Source organism: Carassius gibelio, chromosome A22, assembly GCF_023724105.1.
Source record: "Carassius gibelio isolate Cgi1373 ecotype wild population from Czech Republic chromosome A22, carGib1.2-hapl.c, whole genome shotgun sequence".
NCBI lineage: Eukaryota > Metazoa > Chordata > Actinopteri > Cypriniformes > Cyprinidae > Carassius > Carassius gibelio.
In genome coordinates this window covers 8,175,395-8,191,848 of record NC_068392.1, presented here as the reverse complement: position 1 = coordinate 8,191,848, position 16,454 = coordinate 8,175,395, and the positions used below count along the sequence as shown (strand labels likewise).

Sequence of the window (16,454 nt, the reverse complement as noted above, 5' to 3'; positions counted from 1 at the left end):
GGCCACTAATCCACCGTTCTGTATTCAAGCGAGGATGGTTTCAAACATGAAAAGTCTTAGCTGTAGAGTCCTGATTTAAAATCAAGCCCTTCTTTAAATTTGCAGACTGCATTAAATCCAGCCCCTTAAGGGACGTGATGGACTCTAGGTGCACAAGGACCAGCAAGTTAGGAAGATATATAGCCATGATAATCCCATCCATTACGCAAGGATGCAAATTAAATGATTAAGTGAGGTCTTTACCCTTGTGTGGCTTCAGCCAAGGGGTGTTTGTTCTAGGATTGCAAGGTTAAGGAAACCCTTACTACAAAGTGGGTAAATCCAAAAGAACACAGAAAAAGCTGAACATTAAAAGTTTAAACCCTGACGCTGTTCAAAATTGTGATGTCTTAATCATGGCAATTTCAAGATATGCCCGTCTTCGAAAACCCTGTGGTTTCACCACAAACAACCTCGGCCTAAACAGGCCGTGTTTAAATAGGTCATGATCTAGACGAAAGGAAAATATTTTTGGATTTTGAGAGGGCAGATACAAATGCGAGCTGACTCATCCTCTTGACGGATGTCTGTGTGAAACGGGTTTATGTCTAGTGCCCTTGAGGTCAAAAAATTGGATTAACTTCATACGGTGACAGTTCAGATAGTTGATTTTCAGCATATTAAGTTTTGCTGGTTTGAACTGTGATTTGAGACAAAAAAAAAAAAAGAGGAATCTTTAGTTAAAGAATAAGTAGCTCCATCTAGTGGTAAAATAAAAGAAATTGTTTCATTTTAAGAAAATGTTTAAAACCTAATTAAACAGCAAAACACATTGGATATTTGAGAAAAACATCACATTAAAGTCAAACCTGTTAACAAAACACATCTAAATCCATATCTGTTTATCTATTATTTGCTATTCATAATAAGACAAATAATTAACTCAAGGTGCCACAGATGAGCCATGATTGGTCATATTTATGATATCCATAGGCCGAGATACAACTATTTGAAAATCAGGTATCTGAGGGGGCAAAAAAAAAAAAAAAATCTATATACTGAGAAAACAGCCTTTAAAGTTGTCCAAATGAAGCTCTTAGCAATGCATATTCAAAAGTAATATTTTAATATATTTTCTGTTGGAAATTTACAAAATATCTTTATGGAACATTATCTTTACTTAATATCCTAATGATTTTTGGCAAAAACAAAATCTATAATTTTGACCCATACAATGTTTTTTTTTTGGCTATTGCTAAAAATATATTCCAGGGACTCAAGACCAGGGTCAGATAGGGCAATTCTTGTGCAGATCGGGCAACTTTTTGCGATCCTTGGTGGCTTTACATTTCCTTTTCCTATTTAAGAAGTTCTCCACCTTCCCGCTCTTTTTCGGCTCAATGTACTTCTCAGCCAATTCCAGCTCCATTTTTCTTTTTTTGCCGAAAAATATTATATTAAGTACGAAGAATATTAAGTAAAGATAATGTTCCATGAAGATATTTTGTATATTTCCAACCGAAAATATGTTAAAATCTTACTTTTGATTAGTAATATGCATTGCTAAGAGCTTCATTTGGACAACTTTAAAGGCGATTTTCTCAGTATTTAGATTTTTTTGCACCCTCAGATTAAAGATTTTCAAATAGTTAATATCTCAGCCAAATATTTTCCGATCCTAACAAACCATACATCAATGTAAAGACCGGTTGACACTTAAGACCGGTTTTGTGGCCCAGGGTCACATATGTTCTCCAAAAGAAACATCTAATCTACATGTTCCATAAGTATATTTCAAAAATCGAAAAAGTCAGTGAACAGTATAAAAAGAAAGACAGATTTTCATTTCTTTAGGTAGAAAGGTTTGTGCCCCTGGGCAACCAGCTCTCTCTGTTTCTGCTTGAAATTAAGTTCCTTTTCTCTCTCATGCTCTTGCCTCTGTTGAGCCCTCTGCTGGTTTTCCTGTTGTACTGTATATACACACACACAGATGGACAGAGAGAGAGAGAGATTAGATATAAAATAAATCATAAGCCACAATATTACGATTATTACAACTGTAATGATGTTTTATATAGCTTTCTTTGAGTTATTAAAGTGGTGGTATGTTTTAAACGTACCATTCTCTTAAGCAAGGCTTTCAGTTCTTCCTTTTTAGTGTCTGTTTTGGCTTTTCTGAGTTTCTTTCTCAATATGAAACAAATAGCAGTAGGCATAATTCATACAAATGAAAACAAACAGGAGTTAGTAAGGCATTTTAGCAGTGGCGGATCTAGAGATTTTTTTTCCTGGTGTGGCATGAGGTTTCAGGAGGGGGGCCATGGACATTATTCATAATTTAAAAGGCTGCGGTTTTCATTAAAAGGTTGTTTTGTTCTCTACACTACATTACAATGAATGGGAGTCATATCAGAGACGTAGCTGGGTGTTTTGATGGATGGTGTGGGTCTTAATTTGTGAATTCTGGACCCTTTCTCTGTGTAATCAAAAACAAAGACATCAAAGTAAATGTAACACAGCTCTTTTAAACAGCGTCAGCAATTATATATTCCCAATTAACAACTTAAATAATAAAACCATTGCATTGTACATTGCAGACTCCATCATCTTCAAGGTTACTATCTGTTTAATCTTCATCATCATCATCATCATCATCATCATCATCTCCAGGTCCTTCATCTTCATCTGCAGATACATCTTCATCTCTCAATTCCTCCTCATCCTCCGCTGAAGTTTGCCTCGTGCTCTTTACTGAGTAAAGCTAAGTTTCTCACCATCTCTAAAACATCCTCTTCATCATCTGAACTCTGATGATCCAGAGATTCCAAATGAATGGTCTGAATACGGTTGTGTCAAGTACAAAGTTATAGTTTCAAATGATAGATTTCTACATGACAATATGAAAATCATATTATCATTCAACTACAGTAAGAACTAACATTATATGAAAAGTTGCAGTTTCTTAGTATTTCTCTGAAATGGTCGTAAAGCTGCAGTAGGGAACTTTTGACGCTCTAGCGGTTAATAAACAGAACTGCTTGCGTCTTGCGGAAGAACATCGTAGCCAGAACTACTTCTCTCTGTTTATGTCTATGAAGAATCACAAAGGATTACTCCGCCGCGGTACCCCCGAAGCAATCTAAAATAGTCCGAATATAAACACTTATTATAGTTGCACCCCTAGTGATTCAGGACAAGCTAAAAACACGGTTTGGAAAATGGATTCGTGGTGTACTCGCTTATTGTGGTTATTTTTCTACATTTTGAACACAAACAAAGTTACGGACCGCAGCTCTGATTGGTTGTTTTTTACCGGGAGCGCATGACTTTCTGCAAATGGCAATAGGACCACTGGGAGGAGCCAGAGGAGCTTGATTTTTTTCACAGATTATCTGTCTCATATTCTACTGTCAGGACATAATGACATGTTTAATAAATATATAAAAAATATTTTTTTTTTTTACAAAAGTTCCCTACAGCACCTTAAGTTACTTACTGTGGTGGTGTTTTAATCCGGACACCTACAGACAAACATGCTAATATAATGTGGAAAATATTAACACGACATGTTTATTGAAGATGTAATGTAGTGCTACTTAAGACAAAGAACAATAAATGTTAAAAATCATTATGTCACAGAACGAGCGAAGATGAATGGTTGAGAGAAACGCGCTTCACAATCTCACGTGGAAGTTTGAGAATAGCACATGCGCGTCACGCTCCTATCACAATAAAAGTCCTAGTATAGTTATAATTAGTTAAAATAATTGTGGGACATTTTTATATTTCTATTTATTTTATTTAATACGATAGCTTTGTAAATCCATCCATACTAATCCGGATAAGCACCACTAATAATAATAAATCAGTATTTTGGAATTAAATGTAATATTATGTTAGATTTAATTCTAATTTTAGTATGCAAAGTGACTTTCCAAACCAAGTCCTTTCATTTAAAAATATATACGTATTTCTAAGTCTTTCAAAACAATAATGAGATGGGAGTTACAATTAATATTTTGGGAATAATGACTTTAAATTTTGAGATTTACATTAGTAGCCAATGATTTCATTCGTTTGTTTGTTTAACATTTACAACATAAATTGAAAAAATTATTACACTGATCAAATATAAAATAGGCTGAAATTTACAGACTGGAAATTCATTGTTCAAAATAGCCCTGTTGTTATCTGCTGTCAGTTTTGATATGGTCCTGTAGCCAACACATCCATTCACACATTATGCCTTCCCTTTATTATTTTGATAGTGCTTTATTAGTTTGTAAAATGGATTTAACAGCTTAAGTTTTCATCCCTGTAATTCTGAGATGTCCCAGATCATGTTAAGAGGTGTGTCCTTCATTCTTTCCTGATAGACGTGGTCAAAATATTCATTCTGAGCCACGGTTAAAGAGTTCTTCCAGTCCCCAACTGTCCCTGTAATACAGCAGGTTGAAAACATTAATATAACATTTTCCCACTGCAGCTGATATGTCACACTTATCACATTTAATACTGAACTTTTAAATAATGATTTATTTGAAAAGTCTTCTGTCACTCCTTGAAGAGATGTTGTGTTAAACATGATTAGATTGTCCACAGACCCGATTGAGACATGAAGGGAAATGAATAATGCTTAGAAATATGAAAATGCTTAAATTACCAACTCATAATTTTTCGCTTTTGTCTGACCTTTGCGTAAAAAAGGTCCTTTTGGACAGTCTGTGTCAGTCAGAGAAAGGGATTCATAGTTGGCCAAGGGATCTTTCTTCATGTGCTTGAACGTGGCTGTTTCCACAACTTTATCGATCGCTGCGTCTGACAGATTCTTTCCCACAAACTCACAGATTTTCACAATGACGGATCTCAGGTCCTGATAAAAGTTAAAAAAGTCATACAAATATTCATATACAGTAACTCCAAAGAATGTTTAATGGAAGGCTCAAAAGGTCATATAAGACAAGCCAGTCTCACCTTGATCATTTCTTCATAAGTAAGGATCAGGATGTTGTATTTGTCTTTATTTGTGATCCATCCTTTAATGTGGTCAAACCAACAGCCACCAAGCACTGCAAACCAGAAACAGGCAGCATAGCCACCAAAATCAGGCTGAGAAAAAAAAGGCAAATTGTAAAATCTGCAAACTACTTTTTACTATTTTCCAGAACTGCAAACTCGTCTTCAGAAATACCTTCAGAAGGTTCTCAGATACTTTGCTAAGGTAAAGAATTCTGAAACATGCCCCTTACTTAATAATAACTACGAGCTGAAGTGTTGTGGAATTAATTAAAACAAAATTTTTAAAGGCTTAATACAGATCAACCACCTCCTCTTGCACCACAGAATTTATGTTCACCACAGAATTTATGTTCCAGAATCTGGCAGTAAGTTTTCAGAGTTTATTTTAACTCCATCTCCTACTCTGAAAGGCCCATCTTGCTGTTTTCTGACTTAAACTGGTCATGGTACCTCAAGAGTCATTCTCAGCCTGTCCAGTGTCCAACACTGTCAATATTACCAGTCCATAAAAACAATTAAAAAATCAGCTATTTAATCTACTATACATCTAAAATTATATATAGGCCTAGGCTATAATGTTTTGGCTCTTACTGCATCCTGTAAAGAATTTTTCCAGCATCTCATCGAAGTTCTCAGATGAATCCAGGCTTGTCATGTTGTTGGAAAAATGGAAATATGACACCATGACATCTTTAGGGTTTCTCATGACGTATATGACCTGACAGCAGAGACAGATGTATAAAAAACTGTGCATGACATCAAGCCATTGATTGATGGATATATACACACTTTTCCTCGTCTTTGCAACATTTTGGGCATCAGCGGCTGGAGTAAATGAGAACAGAAGAGTCTTGGAGATGGACGTGTGTTGTAGTCTCTCCCCGTTATTCGATACTCTAGCCAGGGCATCTGGTAATATGTGATTTGGTTGGCTTTGTCCGGAAAATCGTCAGCGTATATTAATGTCATGATCCGTTGGGTCCATACTGAACCTTAGAGAGTGACGTAGAGTCCAGTTGGACTTGATTGAATTTTAGGTATATAACTTTAAACATGTATGTGGTAATGCAAAGTTCACACTGTTCTGTTAGCTTAAACTGTGGCAAAGTAAAAATACGCTGAAAGTTGGACTACAGACGTAATAGAAATCTCATAAATACAGCCTAACATCGGACTTACCGGATTTGGGGAAGGTAACAACAAAGACATCATCGTCCTTTGTTTCAAAATCCAACAAACTGTCAATATATTCAGGAGTGAGATCATAATTGTCTCCGAGATTCATGACCGTTCCTTTGTATGTGAACATTTTGTCACTTAGCATCTTGTATTCCTGCTGAGCCATGTTCGACTAGTAAAAAGTGTAAATAGCTAAGAAGACCTTGATTTATGCAGGGCGAGTATCACTGAGAAATGAGCTGTTACACAATAGTTATATGAAGGGTTTTTTCTTTTTGTGTAATTCATGGCCGACCTTTGGACTTTGGCTGTCAACCTTACAGTATATTATCATTTCATATAATAAATGCAGTAGTAAAGTTCAGAATGTCAATGGAATCACAAATATGAATGCAAAGACATGGTGTAATGCACATGCAATGCACTGGTTGCATGTGGTACATCTTTATATTTGTAATAATATTCTAGATCAGGGATTTTCAACCTTTTTTAAAATTTAATGGCCCCTGTTGTAGAACACAATATTCAAAGGCCCCTTGCATGCTCTGAAATAAAAACGAAGGGTGAACAATTGATTTCAGTTTACATCTTGATTTTATTTGTATTATTTCTAGCATTTTAATTCCATTTAGTTAAATTATTTTAATATATTAACAATAACTTATTCATTGAAATATTTGAAAATCTTTTTGGGGCCCCTCTTGGAGGTTTGCTGAGGACCCCTTTTGAGAACCACTGTTCTAGATATGCTAAGAGAATAAAACATTCAATCTATAACTAGTTGTAAATGTTGCAACAGGCACTGGGCCCCATGCTTGAAAGGGCCCCATGGCGAACGGACCTAGGGAAATAATATTTAAAGCCTTTAACTTAATGCATATAGAAAGCTTTTCTTTGAATAAAAAAAAATCAAAAAAGTGATTAAAATGCTGAAAAAATATTTAAAAGATAGGCCATCCGCAAACTATAGTACTTTTAAAAAGGTCACAATGGTGTTCTTTTCACACTACAAATCACACCACGAGAACCAGACGAGTCCTCTGCACAGACCCTGTGGCCCGCTTCGACCCCTTCACCATGTGATGTAGTCAATCATTAAGCAGAAGGAAAGGGATGTTCTGAGTGATGAATCAGTTTTAGCAATAAAAAAATGTCTTAATGAAACAGGATTCACAATCCATTTTGATTAAATCGATTGCAATTTATTTTGAAAAGCGGAAAGTCACAGTTCATTTCAAAATTGATTTTCATATTTCATTCTAATGAAAAGAGTTTTCTTTTGAATGAGTGATGCAAAACAGACAAGAGGCTGAAGTAAAGAAAAAAGTCAAAAACTGACTGGAATAGTTGTACTTTTAAATTTCACACCACATGACCACTGAAATTAACTTAAACATGTATTTATTATTCTCTATTATTTTCGTAATGTATTAAAGCTCAGAAGGCCAGTTATACACTCATCATTGTCTGACTGTTGTCAGTTTTGATATGGTCGTGTAGCCAACACATCCATTCATATATTATGCCTTTTTTGTGATTATCGTGATAGTGTTATTTCTTTATTAATTTGTCAAATGGATTTCACGGCTTGAGTTTTCATCCCTGCAATTCTGAGATGTCCCAGATCATGTTAAGAGGTGTGTCCTTCATTCTTTCCTGATAGACGTGGTCAAAATATTCATTCTGAGCCACGGTTAAAGAGTTCTTCCAGTCCCCAACTGTTCCTGTAATACAGCAGGTTGAAAATATTAATTTAACATTTTCACATTGCAGCTGATATGTCACACTTATCACATTTAATATTGAACTTTTAAATAATGATTTATTTGAAAAGTCTTCTGTCACTCCTAGAAGAGACGTTGCATTAATAATGATTCGATTGTCCACATGCCTGATTGAGACATGAAGGGAAATGAATAATGCTTAGAAATATGAAAATGCTTAAATTACTAACTCTTAATATTTAACTTTTGTCTAACCTTTGCGCAAATAAAGTCCCTTCGGATGGTCTGTGATCATCTGAGGAAGGAATTCATAGTTGGCCAACGGATCTTTCTTCATGTGCTTGAACGTGGCTGTTTCCACCACTTTATCGATCGCTGCGTCTGACAGACTCTTTCCCACAAACTCACCGATTTTCACAACAACAGATCTGAGGTCCTGATAAAAATGTGTACTTTTCATACAGATATTCATATACTGGATATCTAAAGAGAAATACAATAACTCCAAACAAAGTTTGATGGAAAGCTCAAAGGGTCATAAGCCAAAACAGTCTCACCTTGATCATTTCTTCATAAGTAAGAATCAGGATGTTGTATTTGTCTTTATTTGTGATCCATCCTCTAACATGATCAAACCAACAGCCACCAAGCACTACAAACCAGACACATCCATGAAGATATTTTGTAAATTTCCTACCATAAATATATATAAAAAAATTAAGTTTTGATGACTAATATGCATTGCTAAGAATTCATTTGGACAAATTTTTAAGGTAATTTTCTCAGCATTTAGATTTTTTTTGCACCCACAGATTGCAGATTTTCAAATAGTTGTATCTCGGCCAAATATTGTTTAATCCGAATAGACCATACATCAATAAAAATCTTATTTTTTAGCAGCTTTCAGATGATGTAAATCTTAAATCTCAATTTTAAGACACTTAAGACTGGTTTTGTGGTCCAGGGTCAGAAATGTTCACAACCATCAGATAAGATGCCAAGACAGCTGCCACATCTGCGATGAGTATGGCTTTCTCTATTCGTGGATCTTGATACTGGAGATGAGGGAGCCTGGGATCGAGCTGGGGTTGAATACTGCTAGGTACTCAAGATTAAAATGAGATTGGCAGAAACTGTGTGGCTTATGTTGTCTCATTAATTAGCTGATTAGTTCAACCCCATTTATACTTCCAGTTTAGTTCATTTGTCTGGTGTTTTCCATGTTGTGATTGTGGTTTGCTTACCTGCCTTTGTTTGGATTTATCTGTAGACATTAATTAATAAAAACAGTTTTAAGTTTGAATCTTCCTTAGTAGTTTCTTTAGTAACTACTTATACCCTTAAGAAAAAAATAAGTTTATTAAAGTGTGCTATTAGTATGCTTCTTTTAAACTTAAAATAGGAAAGTATGCTTTTAGTTTACTTTTTATGTACTCATGAGAAATATACTTGAAATGAGATTTAAGTATACTTGACTTACGCTTACAAAAAGTCAAAATATATTTGAGCTATACTCCTAGAATGTGTGTTTTCATTATTATACTGTAGAGGGCGCTTGTACACATCTTTTGCTCAGAATTTCAAAAAAAATAAAAAAATAAAAACCCAAGTGAAGAAGAAACACCAGATACTTACAGGTTACATGATCATCTGACATTAAACAGCATCAAAACTGTACTGTTATGGGATAAAATGTCGACAGATGAAGATTCAATAATTGCAGTCAAGCTTTGGGGTGTTGATCGACTCCATTTACGTTTTGATTATCATTCTGAATCCAATTCATGGTCTTTTTTCAGCTTTTTGTTCAAAATAATTTTTTCTTTTTTTTATTAAACGTACCCACATTTAAGTTTTTAAAAAAAGAATGCATGAAGCTAGAATAACATGTTTTTGTTTACAAGCAGATACTCCGTTCTTTCTTTGGATGTTTTGTATGTTCAGATATTCATACAACAAAATATCTACAAATTCAAACCTAAAAAGGGACATAGTAGTATACTTAAAAGTATGATGTAAAGTTCACTTAAAGAAAACTTATGAGTATACTTGCAGAATAAAACTACTAAACTAGTACTGTAGTTTACTGAGACTATACTCCAAAGTGTACAAAATATTTAATTAGTAAACTATCAGTATACCTTTAAGTTCTCTTTTAGTATAATTGCAGTTCAAACTAAAAACATAGAGGTGAACTATTTGTGTACTCAAAGTTTGCTATACTGTTATACTTAGAGTATACTTAAAAGTATACTTCTATATACTAGAAAGTGGGCCAATTTAGTCCCAAGGAGTATTGAAACAGAACACTTACAAATATACTACTAGAACAATGATATTTGTATACTTGCTACATAAAAGTATACTTTAAAATATACTTGAACTTTACTTAAGTATACTTAGTAAAATAAACTTGAAGTATACTACTTTTTCCTAAGGGTATACACTTTTCTTAAACATTATTTTTATGCATTTTATCCTAACATCGCACTTACCAGATTTAGGGAAGGTAACAACAAAGACATCATCATCCTTTGTTTCAAAATCCGCTAAACTGTCAATATATTCAGGAGTAAGATCACGATTGTCTGCCAAAGTATAGACTGTTCCTTTGTAAGTGAACATTTTGTCACTAAGCATTTTGTATTCCTGCTGAGCTATGTTTGAGTTCTTAGTGAACCAAATCAGCAACACTAAAGACTGTAAATGGTGAACAAGACCTTAATATATCCACGGCAAGAAATAGCTGTTACTCAATAGTCAGATGAAGTGTTATTTATTAGTTCACAGCAGACACAGTGTGCCAACCTAAATTGTAATTATCATTTCAAATAGTCAATGCTATTTTCAGAAGGCAAATAATATCACAAATATGAACACAAAAACTTTGTGTAATGCACAGATTGTGGTTGCTTTTGGTACATATTTATATTTTCAATAATATTCTAGATCAGAGGTTCCAAGGCTCATTGAAGTTAACTTGTTTGTGATTACAGAAGTTTCAGGAACGAAGGGGAATAAAGGAAAAGATGTGATTTCAGTTTACTTCTTGACATTATTAAAATTATTGCATTTTGATTGAGCCCCATTCGGGCCCCAGTTTCCTAATTGAGAACCACCATAGATAATCTAAATATCAATAAAACGGTCCCAAACAGACACAGAAGGAAAGGTTTCATGTGATTTATCTTTTTGTCATATTTCTTTATATAGGATAGCTTCAGCATAATTTAAGCCTAACATCATAAACAACGTTAAAAGGTATGCAATGGTTAAATTAACAATTAGGACAATTTCAAGAAAGTTCAGCCTATAACAATTAGAAAAATTATAAAATATAAAAATTTAAAATTATTAAGCAATTCATTTTAAGTTAAAGCCTTTAACTACAGGGGGATTTTTTTTAATCAAGTGAACTGAATAGAAAATTAAAAAAGGTGATTACAATGTTGAAAAACTATTTAAAAGTTATGCCATCCTCAATCTATACTAAAGAGGTCGCATTGGTGTTCTTTTCACACTACAAATGACCAACTGACCAAATGACTATTGAGTCCTCTGCACAGACCCTGTGGGCTTGCTTCGACCCCTTCAACATGTGATGTAGTCAATCATCAAGCAGAAGGAACGGGGTGTTCTGAGTGATCCCAGTCCAAGTCTGACTTGTGATGAAACCTGGAATTAAATCACATCATGTTCCTTTGGTCTGGCCAGAGGAGAACAGTATGCCTACGTATTAGATTAAATGAAGCAAATATTTAGTTACATGTGAGTAGCCCAACACCGTCACCTTGTTAACATGCGTGGTCGGGTGTGTGATACACATCAAGATTTAGGAGCCTGGGTTTGAAACAGAGATGCTTAGGTTTGTCGAGCATGTTTCTCACGGGTCACCTGATGCTTCCTTTGGAGAGATGAACATGCAAAAGGACCAGGATTAGCAGACTTCTTTTACACTACTTGACGATCAGAGTTCAGATTTTATTCTACATTCTGACATAAAAAAAATCCTAGGTCTACACCTAGATAAAACTAATACTAATAACAGATAATAGATAATACACCTATATAATCTTTTTTATACATTATATATTTAATGTACATTGTATATATATATATATATATATATATATATATATATATATATATATATATATATATATATATATATATATAGTTTTTATAATTAAAAGTGTTTTATAAAACAGAAAATTGATAAGATGCAATAAATAATGTAAAATGTTTGAAGTATGTCATTTTTATTTTATACATATAATTTCATGTATTTTCCTGTATAACAAATTACTTTCATATCTACACTGTTTTTAAATATTATTTTTATGCATTGTTTTTTTATTAATATTAGGTGTTTAATATAACACACACACACACACACACACAAAGGATATATAGGCCTTTTGATTTAGATTCTTAGTGCATCCTGTGAATAATTCTTCCAGTATATAACCGAAGGTCTTACATGAAACCAGGTGTTTCATGTTGTTGGAAAAATGGAAATATGACACCATGACATCATGTCATTTCTTTTAATATATGATAAAGAAAATTAAAACACAATAGTAAAAAAGTCGATTGTAAATAAGAGTTGGGGGCAATTTAAGAAAGTTTACCTCTAGGTTACCTCTTTGTCCCAGGGTAACCCCATCATATGAAAACTTTTGAAAGTAAATAAGATTAGGATGCAATCGTAGATCGATGCACAAACACTAACTTCAACAAAAAACAAACAAACAGGAACATGAGCAACTCGCTGACTTTTAGGGTTGAAATGATTTGACACTGAAATGATTATATTTATGAACTATGCATTTGAACTTGATGGTGTTTGCTGACATCCACTGGTCATTTTGGGGAACTAAAGCATCTTAGTAATAATCAATATTTCACATAAACTAATATCAGAAGGTTCTAGAATTGTAACTGGGGTGGGGGAAAATACTATTATGTGCTACATAACTGTCATTGTCATCATCTTTTCCAGTCAAAACATATTTCACACGGTCTTGGATCAAAGACAGCTATGGATATTTAACTTACTTAATTTCTTGGGTATTGGGTCTTTGAATAAATAAATAAATAAATAAATAAAGAAAAAAGAAAATAAATTTTCCTTTTGATATTTCAGTCGTCAATTCTGGTATCCATTTTATTTTTATTTGTATTTTTAATTATTTTATTTTTTTTACAGGTTTTTTTGAATCAGATGCCTGATTTTTTTTTGTGTGGATTCCTTGATCAATGTGACTTTAAATCACTTTTTGATTGAAAGTAAACTGTTAGAGCAAAAAACTGTTAAGCATTAATGAATGTGTACAGAGGGGCAGACTTGGTCCCAGATTTGGGATCCTTAAGAAAAATGATGTTATTGGACCCCAACACCATGTGCTCTTTTACACCTAACCCTTATTTTGTTCACTCTCTCTCTCTCAGTTTATATTTTATTTACCTCTTCACAACTTAAGTAAATAATTATTGAACCTGATGCTGAAGACATTATATTAATTGTAACAAAAAGCATTCAAATGCCATAAAATTATCAAATTTAAAATTATAAATTATAAAATTACCAATATCAGATGGGGCCCCCTAATTCCCCGGGGGCCCTAAGCGGCCACGTACCTTACTTTTTGGTTAAGTCTGACACTGGTGGTGATAATCATCTAGATTAGCCTGGGTTTGAAATGATGATCGTCAGGTTTGTTGAGTCTGGGAAGCTATGGGAAACCAAACAACCTAAACATGGGATGAAACAGCACTGTGGGCAAACACATCCTCCTTGGGCTATTTAGTGTGACAGGTCTGTGCAGCGTCAACTCTTTAATACAGAGCGGTTTCATCCCACTTTTGGGTTGTTTGGCTTCTCATATTAAGCTAGAGTCAAGAGCGTTTCCTCTCACTCTTTCCACGCCTCTTTTCCGATGCATGGGTCACCTAATCTTTCCTCTAGAGAGCCGAACATGCAAAAGGACCAGGATTAGCAAACTTCTCTTAGACTAAGATCTGAGTTAAGATTATGATCTACAATCTGATACATCAAATCCTACACCTCTGAGAACTAAATTTTTGAGTAATTGGTTGAGAATAAATTCAGCAAATTTTCATTTTGGGGGTAAACTATTACTTTAATGAAAATTTTACTTAAAAACTTAAACTAAATGATTTTTTTTTAAATTGTATTTTTTCTATATTAAACTTTAATAACCCTTAGGGCCATCCAAAATGTAGATGAGCATGTTTATTTATAGATATGGAGAAATTTATAGATCTGGATTAAAAAGCTAAGGATAAAATATGAGTCCTCTATCCATAAAATTGCTTTCTCCAGTAGAAAAGTTGCTTCGTCTGGATCATGATAGAAATATGCACAGATCAAGCACCGTTTACAAGTGAAAACAGTCTAAAACCGGTCTAATCAAATATGATCTTGGATTTTGATGTGAGAGGACAACAGGAGATTGACCACTGGAGGAAGTATCATTAAAGATTATAGAATCATATTTTGATGTCTTGTATATTCTTTTTGCTCTTTCATTCTGACGGCACTCATTCACTGTCGAGGGTCTATTTGTAAGCAAGTGATGTAATGATAAATTTCTGCAAATATGTGTTGATAAAGAAACTTCTTTAAATCTTCTTCCTGGATGGCCTGAGGGTGAGTATATTTTAAAACTATATGCATGCTCATAATAAATTAGATAGTGATTGGAATATTTGTTCTTTAAAAATTAATTAATTTTACACCACGACCATTAAGATTCAAAAACTCTAAAAGCTATAAAGAATCTTAAAAAAAAATCACTTTAATTTTTTTTTTCAATATTAGATGAAAAGTTAATATTATTCATACTCCTTTTCCCCCTTTAAATAAAATGAAAGGTAATGAAACTTTTTTTAAGTCTGTTTTCAGGTGGAGTAAATAATGTGTTTCAGTCTTTTTGACTGTTGGTGTGTTTCATAAACAACCAGAATATAAAAGAGGCCTCACATAAACAGAAAAGTTAAGTCTGTTAAGTCAACAATCTGTTTCTTCAGATTGTTGATGGTAACCCGCACACCTGCCGTCTGCAGACACTGGTGTTTGTTTGTAAACTTGAGTTCGAAGGCTTTTGTTCTTTTTTTTTTTTTGTTGAAAGATCTGAGGCGTTTATACAGGCGTTTTGTCTGCTCTGTCCAACACTGTTGTCTGCACAAAATACTGTATATCTACAATGAATCTCACATTCAGAAACACAAGTCAAGAGGCACGTAAAGGGCTTTTCAATGCATAAAGAGTCTGAAAAGGTCTGCCATTGTTCATAGTAGGGAGCAATGTACTTGCAGTTTTAAAAGGATCTTTTCAGGTAGGCCGTAAACTGATCCTGGGCCTTTCCTGGCCAGGGTGTGCCTGGGCATCTCTGATTTACCTAAGGGACCAGACGCCCGTCCATGGGGCTGCCGAGGGAGGGGGGATGGAGAAAGGGAAGCAGCTGGTTACTGGTTGCAAAGGATCAATGGATGAAAGAGGAGAAGGCTGAGAAATTACAAACAAAGGTGCTGATGAAGGTTACTGCATAGGTTTGTGTTGATCATGCCGTCCTAAATCCTCTTGACCTGAGGAAAAGTTTAAGCCAGAACATTACAATAAAGTATTTTAACACAATAAATATTCCAACTACTTGTATTGACTACATGACAAGTGGTGCTTGGGATAAGAGTAAGGAAACCACATTTCTCTGGCACAAGTTAAGAGTGAAATGATAAAGTAGTTCAGGACAGATGCCAGAACGCCTACAGTGTCATACAATGAACCAGCAGAAATAAAATAGGACAGAAAGATCTAACAACCTCCCTCAGAGTGAGTCCTCTGAAAACATTGCCTCAAGAAATACACATTCTCATACAGTATGTCGTCATCATTATTTGACTATTCAAAGCACTAGAGATGACATACTATGACATTTTTAGCATTATGGGGGAATAAAATGGGCAACTCGTTTCTCTTGCTAAGTGTAATTTCATAGTTCACATAAAAATTAAATAATAATAATAAAGAAATCCAAAATTACAGCTTGATGAAAAATCGTAATATTTTGTTCAGGTGATAGTTATCTTGATTAATCTGTTTTGCTTTGGAAAATTGTTGATTGTGTCGGAAATTATGTGACAACTGACATCACAAATTTATGACAATTAAGTTTTTGGAATAGTTCGTTTATTCATTCTTAGCTTAAATTGTTGTGATTTTTTAAAAACGATGTTTAAGACGTTTATTTTATTATTAGGCTGCATATTAAGGGTTTTATTATTTATCAATTATTTAACATTTTTATTATCAATAATATACTTTTATATTTAACATTTTAATTTGACAAATTCACAACTTAATTGAAATGCTGAAAAAACAATCTGTTCAACTGATATTTATCTTGAGTCATCTATAATTAGTTGAAAAACTTTTGGTGACAACTTAAATCACAAATTTATCATAATAAATAGTGAAACGGTTTATTCACTCTTTGCTTATATCACATGTGCAATTTTATATTTTTATGT

The 16,454-nt window shown here is 33.8% G+C and overlaps 2 protein-coding genes across 3 annotated transcripts; both read right to left on the bottom strand.

Moving 5' to 3' along the window:
- Positions 1 to 4,231: 4,231 nt before the first annotated feature.
- Positions 4,232 to 6,410, bottom strand: LOC127942604 (amine sulfotransferase-like). 2 transcript variants are annotated; one of them, XM_052538429.1, is made up of 6 exons: positions 6,178 to 6,410; positions 5,788 to 5,990; positions 5,590 to 5,716; positions 4,954 to 5,048; positions 4,643 to 4,852; positions 4,232 to 4,416 (listed from the first exon to the last, which is right to left on the bottom strand). In XM_052538429.1, exons 1-6 carry the CDS (start codon positions 6,341 to 6,343, stop codon positions 4,387 to 4,389), a joined length of 831 nt encoding a protein of 276 aa, XP_052394389.1. In that variant the 5' UTR covers positions 6,344 to 6,410; the 3' UTR covers positions 4,232 to 4,386. The 2 variants fall into 2 exon arrangements, with proteins under 2 accessions (XP_052394389.1, XP_052394387.1); XM_052538427.1 differs by having other exon boundaries at positions 4,672 to 4,852.
- A 1,240-nt stretch (positions 6,411 to 7,650) lies between these two features.
- On the bottom strand, positions 7,651 to 15,994 carry LOC127942605 (amine sulfotransferase-like). Its single transcript, XM_052538430.1, has 4 exons — positions 12,337 to 15,994; positions 8,459 to 8,553; positions 8,157 to 8,337; positions 7,651 to 7,901 (listed from the first exon to the last, which is right to left on the bottom strand). The coding sequence occupies exons 1-4, from the start codon at positions 12,428 to 12,430 to the stop codon at positions 7,774 to 7,776; spliced, it is 498 nt and encodes a 165-aa protein (XP_052394390.1). The 5' UTR covers positions 12,431 to 15,994; the 3' UTR covers positions 7,651 to 7,773.
- Between the last annotated feature and the right edge of the window lie 460 nt (positions 15,995 to 16,454).